General features: G+C 58.2%; 2 protein-coding genes across 4 annotated transcripts; both read left to right on the top strand.

Moving 5' to 3' along the window:
• Positions 1 to 182: 182 nt before the first annotated feature.
• GPSM3 (G protein signaling modulator 3) lies at positions 183 to 2,815 on the top strand. Of its 2 annotated transcripts, none has more exons than XM_029242551.1 (4): positions 183 to 581; positions 788 to 896; positions 1,107 to 1,306; positions 1,555 to 2,815. In XM_029242551.1, exons 1-4 carry the CDS (start codon positions 540 to 542, stop codon positions 1,690 to 1,692), a joined length of 489 nt encoding a protein of 162 aa, XP_029098384.1. In that variant the 5' UTR covers positions 183 to 539; the 3' UTR covers positions 1,693 to 2,815. The 2 variants fall into 2 exon arrangements, with proteins under 2 accessions (XP_029098384.1, XP_029098383.1); XM_029242550.1 differs by having other exon boundaries at positions 683 to 896; positions 1,555 to 1,801.
• PBX2 (PBX homeobox 2) lies at positions 1,653 to 8,455 on the top strand. 2 transcript variants are annotated; one of them, XM_029242549.1, is made up of 9 exons: positions 1,653 to 1,885; positions 4,509 to 4,582; positions 4,823 to 5,070; positions 5,170 to 5,360; positions 5,548 to 5,683; positions 5,803 to 5,956; positions 6,344 to 6,432; positions 6,555 to 6,641; positions 6,764 to 8,455. In XM_029242549.1, the coding sequence occupies exons 2-9, from the start codon at positions 4,534 to 4,536 to the stop codon at positions 6,854 to 6,856; spliced, it is 1,047 nt and encodes a 348-aa protein (XP_029098382.1). In that variant the 5' UTR covers positions 1,653 to 1,885; positions 4,509 to 4,533; the 3' UTR covers positions 6,857 to 8,455. The 2 variants fall into 2 exon arrangements, with proteins under 2 accessions (XP_029098382.1, XP_029098381.1); XM_029242548.1 differs by lacking the exon at positions 1,653 to 1,885 and adding an exon at positions 2,971 to 3,498.
• Positions 8,456 to 8,598: the final 143 nt, after the last annotated feature.

Here is an 8,598-nt window from a genome sequence, read left to right as displayed (position 1 = left end):
GCCCCTCCCCGACCCAATAAGTCTGAGGGAAGCTGGGAAGCAGGGGGCAGGTCCTTCTTAGGGAAGGTACCTGGGGTAAGGAGTGGGGGGGGGGGGGGATTCTGAGGAGTGAAACCACTTCCTCTGTAGCTAGTTCCTGTGTGGACAGAACGGAGGGGGGGGGGGGGGGGTGGAGGGAACAGAGCAGGAGGTTAGGGGGTTCCTGAGGCTCTGGAGATGAGAAAGCCAAAAGTCCTTCCCCCTCTGAACCCCCATCCCTACTGCAGCTGGAGGAGTTTTTCCAGTCTCTGTGCTCCCCCGGGGCGAGAGAGGTCAAGCAAGCCGTTGGGTGGGAAAAGAGAACTGGAGGAAGTTGACAGGGATGGGCGGGGCCCGGGGGGGTGCTGACCAGGAACCCAGCTTCCTGCTCAGTACCCAGGCATCCAGCCCCCGGCTCACCCCCACCCCTTTCAGCCCCTACTCCCCTCAGGAACTCAGGGTTCCGGCCCTCCTCCCAAATCCCAGCTACCCCTCCCCCATCGGTTTCTCCCCTCCAGGGGATGGAGGCTGAGAGACCCCAGGAAGAAGAGGATGGCGAGCAGGTGAGCTGGCACCGGGTTGGGGAGGCTGGCATTGGGAGAGAGGGAGGTGAGAGGACCTGAGGCAGAGACTGAGTAATGGTGGACTCAAGGGACTTGGACAGGCTTGGGCACAGAGGCAGGAACAGAGACGCAGAGAGAGGAAACGGGCTGCTGGCCTAGCCCTCTGCCCACCCCACCCCCACTTGACTGGAACGGATGTCTCTCAGCATCAGGGCCCCCATCAGGATGAGCATGGCTGGCCCACTGTGAACACCAGCGATCGGCCTTGGCGATCTGCTCCTCCGTCCCCTCCTCCTCCAGGGTCCCGCCAGACAGGTACCCCCACCCACCCAAGGAGCTCCCTGACCCTGGTGCCCACATCCTTCCTGATCCCATGACCAAGGCCCAATCCATCATGGGCTCTCTCCCCACCTCCTCCGGATTCCCCATCACACCCCCTTAGCTCTGACCCCCCATACACACACACCCACCACTGCTGTCTGCCAAATTCTCTGGGTGTCTGAGCCCTCCCCCTCCTCTCCCCAGCCCTGGGGCCCCGCTCGGCCTCCCTGCTCTCCCTGCAGACTGAGCTCCTTCTGGACCTGGTGGCTGAGGCCCAGTCCCGCCGCCTAGAAGAGCAGAGGGCCACCTTCCATCCCCCCAAGAACCGGCCAAGCCTAGGCCAAGCCCCGCCCCGGCCTCTTGAGGACAGAGAACAGCTCTACAGCACCATCCTCAGTCACCAGGTGAGACACCCATCCCCTCCCCACCAGGAGGCAAGACCCAGGCTTCTTGGTCTCTTGGCCCTTGTACTCTTTGGGGGTCCTACCCCTCCTTCTCCTCAGGCATCTGCCCCCCTGCCCTGCCAGGTCCTACTCCCCCTACCCCCATCACGGGTGTCCTCACACCAGCCCCTCACACCAGCCCTGGCTCCTTTCAAGCCCTGCTCCTCTTAGAACCTCACCAACAACCTCCCCTCCCTCCGTTCCTCCAGAGCCAGCGGATGGAAGCCCAGCGGTCAGAGCCTCCCTTACCCCCAGGGGGACAGGAGCTCCTGGAGTTGCTGCTGAGAGTTCAGGGTGGGGGTCGAATGGAGGAGCAAAGGTCCCAGCCCCCCCCACACACCTGCTGAGACTTGAGCCCCACCAGCCCCCTCTGCACTCCTGTGGCTCAAAAGCTGGGCAGCCCACTGCATGCCCTCAACCCTGCCAGGCAGGGGCACCAGAGACTGGAAGACCCAGCAGAAATCTCAGTATTCATCGCCCTCATCCACCTTTCCTGGGAACCGGAGCGGGTGAAATCCTCAAACCCTGGGAATAGTCAAGGTAGGATGGACATTGAACTCCCTCCATGACCAAGTATGTAGGAGCTTGAGGCCATGAGAGGATCCCAGCCACAGTGGGACACCTCACCCTCTCCTCTGATCTCAGGGAGTGGCTGGGAGTCTTTGTCCTGAACTGTGGGGACACCCCCCGTAGTCAAGCCACCAGGCAGGATCTGAGGGGCTCATTTCCCAGAGGAAAGGCAAATCTCCCAAGGTTTTCACCTGAGAGACAGTTCCACCCTCCTTCTCAGTAAGAAGAAAGGAAGAGAGGGCACAGCAAAGACATAAAGACTGTTCTCCCACCTCCATCACCGGCACACCCAGCCCCTGGACTGAGGGGCCTACAGGCTGTGAATGGACATTTAGCCCTGCCCACCCTCCCTTCCCACTGCTGTTCTGAGCTGTCTGATGTTTGGTTATACGAATAAATGTAATTCCCCTCTGGACTGAAGACTGGTGTTTCGGGTGGCGGGGTGGAGGGTAGGAGGGTGAGGCCGGAGGCCACCACTCTCCCCAGTCTGGCCAGAGGCCAGCTTCCCTCCCTGGCTGGTTAATTACTGGCTCATTAAGCAGCGGCTGGAGACCTCCCTAATTATCCCCCCAGCCCCCCCCTCCTGGTTTTAATTAAGTAGAACAGGGAGGGGAGTCATTAGGATAAGAAATATGAACTAAGCTGTCTGTGAACCCAGGCATTCCAGCGGCCAGAGTCCTCATCGGTTAGATCCCGGATTCAGAACCCAGGTGCAAGGCCCCCCAGCCTTCAACACGCCCCCGCTTCAAGGCCACAGAAGTTCAGCCCCTGGGACCTTCCCTTATTTTCCCCATGGGCTAGTCTCCTCCCCTCGTCCCCTCTCCCCTCCTCCACTCGTCTCCGTTCCTACGTTTCTGTGTGTCTCTCTCCGCCCCCAGCTCCTCCCTGTTCCTCCTCTTTTCTCCCCTCCTCTTCCTCCCCGGCTCCCCTCCCCCAGCCTTCCTCCCTCGCTCCCCCCCTTTTCTCTCCTCCCTCCTCCCTCTCTCTCACACACACCCCCGCTTGGGCCTCCTCTCTCTCTCTCTCTCTCTCTCCCTCCCTCTCTCTCTCCCTCTCTCCCTCTCTCCCTCTCTCTCTCTCTCTCTCTCTCTCTCTCTCTCTCTCTCTCTCTCTCTCTCTCTCTCCCCCTCTCCGGCTCCATTTTCTCCGCCGCCGGGGGCCGGGGTCTCCCGTGGGGGGCCCAGACGGTACCCCAGGTCTCCTTTCAGGGCCGGGGTGAACCCCCGGGAGAACCGGGAGCGGGGGAGACGGGCGGGGGTTGGGGCGGAGGGAGCAGCGGCCCCAGCGAGTTTGGGGGGGAAGTAACCAGGCGCGGGGGGGAGGGGCGGAGCAGGGAGGGGGCCTCAGGGCCCCCCCCCAACTATGGACGAGCGGCTGCTGGGGCCGCCCCCTCCAGGCGGGGGCCGGGGGGGCCTTGGATTGGTGGGTGGGGAGCCTGGGGGCCCTGGCGAACCTCCCGGTGGTGGAGACCCCGGTGGGAGTAGCGGGGGGGTCCCGGGAGGCCGAGGGAAGCAAGACATCGGGGACATTCTGCAGCAGATAATGACCATCACCGACCAGAGCCTGGACGAGGCCCAGGCCAAGTGAGTGCCCCCAACCCGGTCCCCACACAGACCCAGCAGAAGCCCCATTCACAAGCTCTGAATCTTCTGGGAGCCCCCCAACGCCAGGACCCTCCCCAGGATACTACAGCTCTTCTCTCCTCCCCTTACTCCTGGGAGCCCCAAGATAAATGATCCCCCTCAAACCTTCCTTCACCCCCAGTCCCTGAAACCTTCAAAAAGGGGAACGCTAGATGGTCTCCCTCCCACCCCACCCCGGCCTGTCACTGACCCCCGCCTACACACACACACACACACACACACACACACACACACACACACACACTCCCCTGGAACATCTTTCCATCTCCAGAGCCCTCTTCTGGCTCCCAGACTAAGAAACAGCTATGCTGTCTTCTCCCCTAACTCTCCAGCCCACCCTCATCCTAGGGGCCTCCACACCCCTTCCCAGGGCTGTGACCCTTTCTCTCCATGCATGGCCCAGCCTCCAAGGGCCCTCACTCACCCTTTGCCCCTGCTCAGCTGACACTAGGAGCATCAGAGCCTCCCAGCCTGCTCGGTCCCAGGACCCTTCACACACCTCTATACTGAACTACCCACTTTAGCTCAGCACCCCTAGCCCCCTCTGGCACCTCAAACTCTGACTCTTCTCCCCAGCCTCCTGTCTCCGCTGAAATTTACCCAATCTCTCATTTCTGCAGCCATTCCCCAAATCCCCTCTGTACGCTTCTAGACCATCTCCCACAACCTCCACCCGGCCATGGTGCCTTTAGCCTGCTGCACCTTCCCTCTGTCCAGCCAAAGCCAAGCAGCTTCCCCATGTCTCCACACTCTGGGAGCTGAGCTCTTCCCAAGAACCTCCCAACTCCATTCGGCCTCCAATCCTGCTTTCTCCCACCACAGATTTACCCACCACCTCCCTTATTCCCAGGCTCCCCTCTCTTAGCCTCATGGGTGTGTCGTTTTGTGGTTCTCTTTCCCACTCCCCCATTTCTGTAGCCTCTCAACTTTTCTCTCCCATTCCTCCCAAGGAAACACGCCCTAAACTGCCACCGAATGAAGCCTGCTCTCTTTAGCGTCCTGTGTGAAATCAAGGAGAAAACTGGTATGTGGGTCACCCCTTCTGATTCCTCAACTCTGGGGACAGAACCCTGTTCACTATAGAACTGGGGCTACGAGTTTGACAACTTGGGGCCCTGAGGAAAGTGTGGGTCAGGAAGATTGCTAAGGGGGGCGCCTGGGAGGGAACCCAGGCCTGGAGGCTTGGGTCTCCAGGAGGCACCAGGAGGGCTGAGAGCTGGGTGTGGGGTCCCTGGGTCCCTAAGTCCACTCGCCTGCACGCTAGGCCTCAGCATTCGAAGCTCCCAAGAGGAGGAGCCTGTGGACCCACAGCTGATGCGCTTGGACAACATGCTTCTGGCAGAGGGTGTGGCCGGGCCTGAGAAAGGGGGTGGCTCAGCCGCAGCAGCTGCGGCCGCCGCAGCCTCCGGAGGCGGCGTGTCCCCTGACAACTCCATCGAACACTCGGACTATCGCAGCAAACTTGCCCAGATCCGCCACATTTACCACTCGGAGCTGGAGAAGTATGAGCAGGTGAGGAGAGGAAGCTGGAGTGGGTGGAGGGAGAGGCCCTTAGGGGGAATCCCAAGGCCAAGGGGCTCCTCCTCACCAGGCCACGGGCCCCCACTGCAGGCGTGTAACGAGTTCACAACTCACGTCATGAACCTGCTGAGGGAGCAGAGCCGCACGCGGCCAGTGGCACCCAAGGAGATGGAGCGCATGGTGAGCATCATCCACCGGAAGTTCAGCGCCATCCAGATGCAGCTGAAGCAGAGCACCTGCGAGGCCGTCATGATCCTGCGGTCCCGCTTCCTGGACGCCAGGTGCGGCCCGGGGCCCCAGGCCAGCCCCCAGCCCCCAGCCCCTTCACGTCCTCCAGGCCTCTGGGCCACCAGGTTGTGCAACACAGCACCGTATACCCCATGACAGTGGTGCTCTCTGGAGTTGATCAACGTGGTGGCCCTGCCGGGACACCAGCATCCTCCTCACCACTCCCTCTCTCCCCTGTAGACGGAAACGCCGTAACTTCAGCAAACAGGCCACTGAGGTCCTGAATGAGTATTTCTACTCCCACCTGAGTAACCCATACCCTAGTGAGGAGGCAAAGGAGGAGCTCGCCAAGAAGTGCGGGATCACCGTCTCTCAGGTACTGGGGAGGCGTGGAGAGGGGCTTTGGGGGCACAGCGCTCTCCAATCCTGTTGACTAAGGTGTTTACAGAGGGACAGGTTTCCACCTGACCCTCCTTTCTGCCCCACACCCCACAGGTCTCCAACTGGTTTGGGAACAAGCGGATTCGCTATAAGAAAAATATTGGAAAGTTCCAAGAGGAGGCAAACATCTATGCCGTCAAGACCGCTGTGTCAGTCACCCAGGGAGGCCACAGCCGCACCAGCTCCCCAACGCCCCCTTCCTCCGCAGGTGGATCCCGCTGCCACCCTGGCTGGCTGTTTCTGCGCGCTTCCTGCTTTTGTTCCAACTTCCTATCTAGGCGGGATCATAGCAGAGAGGGGGCCTTCTGGGGTGAGAGGGACCAAGCTGAGATGGGGTGGGGATATCAGGGGGCAGAGGCCACTCTAGTGAAGCTACTTCTGCCTTTCTTCCAGCAAGTGGCCAGGGGAGGCTCAGGAACAGCCTGCTCCTTCTGAGTGTTGCAGTGTTGTTTGGTAGAGAATTTGCGTATGGTGGCCCAACCCCCAGAGAGCTAGTTCAGGGGGCTTTTTGAAAACTGAGAGCTGTGATGAGCCTCCCGTCTGCCATCACAGGCTCTGTTACACTCTTCCCTAATTCCCCCTCTGCTCCCCCAAGGCTCTGGCGGCTCTTTCAATCTCTCAGGATCCGGTGACATGTTTCTGGGGATGCCCGGGCTCAACGGAGATTCCTACTCTGCCTCCCAGGTCAGGTGGTCCATCTCGCCTTGAGTAGGGCTTTCCCAAACTCAGTTTCCCTACTTTAGGATATGAGACTTCTTTTCCTTTGAGGCTTCTCACTGTGTCCTATCCTCCTTTGTTGCCTGCAGGTGGAATCACTCCGACACTCGATGGGGCCAGGGGGCTACGGGGATAACCTCGGGGGAGGCCAGATGTATAGCCCTCGGGAAATGAGGGTGAGTACCTGAAGCCCCTCTCTCCACCTCTCACCAGGATGGGAGGGCCTTTTCCCTGGCAGCGCTGTCCCCTGTGCTGGGTTTCCTAAAGCCTTACCCCAACTGTCTGCCTCTTTTTCCAGGCAAACGGTGGCTGGCAGGAGGCTGTGACCCCATCCTCAGTGACATCCCCGACAGAGGGACCAGGGAGCGTTCATTCTGACACTTCCAACTGATCTCGCCCCTCAGGGCCACAGGGGTAGGGGCTCACAAGGCACCTCTTGAAGAGGACGCAGGCATCCAGAGGACAAAACCCAGACAAAGGAGAAGCACAAGATAGAGAAGGGCAAACGGGGGTCATCCCCTCCCTGGCCAGACTCTCTCAGTGCTGGGGGTGCTGACTACATGGCAGGGAAGATGGGGCCCCTTAAGGGGAGAGTGGGGTCTGTCTCCCCCTTTTTTCCCTTTTTCATTCCTCTTTTTCTCCCCCTTTTTCTCTCACATAGAAACACACGCACCCAGAATCCTATTTTTCAGAGTTTTCCTCTCCTCTCTCATACACGCACGTACAACTATTCTCTCTCTCTCTCTCTCTCTCTCTGGGCTCCCCCACTCTCCTTCCCTCACCCCACTTATCTGCTTTGGGATCTGTGGAGATGCCAGCCCTGCCCAGCCAGAGATGCCAAAAATGGGGACATGACTTCTGGACAGAGAACATGGGCCACGCCCCCTGTGCCTCCCCACCCCCCTGCCCCCCCAGACGGCTTTATTACCTCATACGCAGCTCATCTTAAACCAATAGAATCGTTCGGTGGACTGGAGTGTCTGACTCAGATATCTACCTCGGAGGGAGTTTCTGCTACTTTAGGGAATTGTTGACTGGGCTTTGGGGTTGAACTTTTTTTTAAAGGAAAGAAAAATTAACCCTGGGATCCATCTGTATTTTTTTTAATTTTTATTTCGGGGATTTTTGGTGGTGGTGGTGGTTCTTAATTTTTAATTTAGTTTGGGGAAGTAGATGTTTTTATAAATATGTTGATTTTTTTTTTTCATTTCTTGCTTTCCCACATTAGGGGTGATAGCCAAAGGGGTCATGATAAGAAAAAGGGGAACAAATAGAACTGGTGAAGAGGCCTGCCTGCCTCCACTCCTGTTCATCAGAAGTACATTTAGCAGGGCACCAAGCCTGCCCCCCTGAAATCACTTAGGTGTTCCCCTTTGCTTCCAGGGTCACCGAGGTGTTCTTTGCTCGTGCAGGCAGCTTTCTGCTGCATTTGTTGTGGAAGCAGTCAGGGCTCGCTCTGCCAGCCTGTTCCCCACCACCCGTGGGCAGGGCTAGACTCAGTAATTTTGAGCAAATGTCACCTTCCCCTGTGAGTGACACATCTAAAATCTTTCTTTTAAACCACTATTTGCAGATAGGAGGGGGAAGAATGGGGAGGGGGGTTATTGCCAAATATGTTAAATATGGGTTGGGGTGTTTGTGTATGTATCTCCCTCAGTTTCCCCAGAAACGAGGTATCTTTTTTTTTTTTTTTTTCTCAGTCCAAAATCGAGAGGGTGGGGAGAGAGAGGAGGGAGGCTGCAAAAAGCCAGGTATGAGGGAAGGTAAAATCACCACTGTCCCACCCTCGGCCCTGAACCCTACTATCTGAACCCCTCAAATATCCTCAGGATTTCACAAGACTGTCAGTAGGGAACCCCTCCCGTCAAAGATCTAGGCAGGCCTGGGGGCCAGGTTGGGAGTGTGATGGGTGGGGGCGGGAGGCATGGGCCTGGGGCAGTTCTCTCCTCACTTGTAAACTTGTAGTTTCACAGAAAAAAAAAAAAAAAAACGCAGTTTTAAATAAAGAAGTTTCTTTTTTCCCTGGGTTTAGTTGAGAATTCTTTTCCAAAACATGAGAACTTTTTTTCTCTCATAAAGCCCCAAACGGGATTTTCCCCCGAGTTCCCCGGCCTTGCCCTCACCACCCAGGCC

This window comes from Monodon monoceros, unplaced genomic scaffold (genome assembly GCF_005190385.1).
Source record: "Monodon monoceros isolate NGI ecotype Baffin Bay Population unplaced genomic scaffold, NGI_Narwhal_1 Super_Scaffold_3, whole genome shotgun sequence".
Lineage (NCBI taxonomy): Eukaryota > Metazoa > Chordata > Mammalia > Artiodactyla > Monodontidae > Monodon > Monodon monoceros.
Note: the sequence above shows the minus strand (reverse complement) of the source record. Positions and strands in the feature narration are given on the sequence as shown.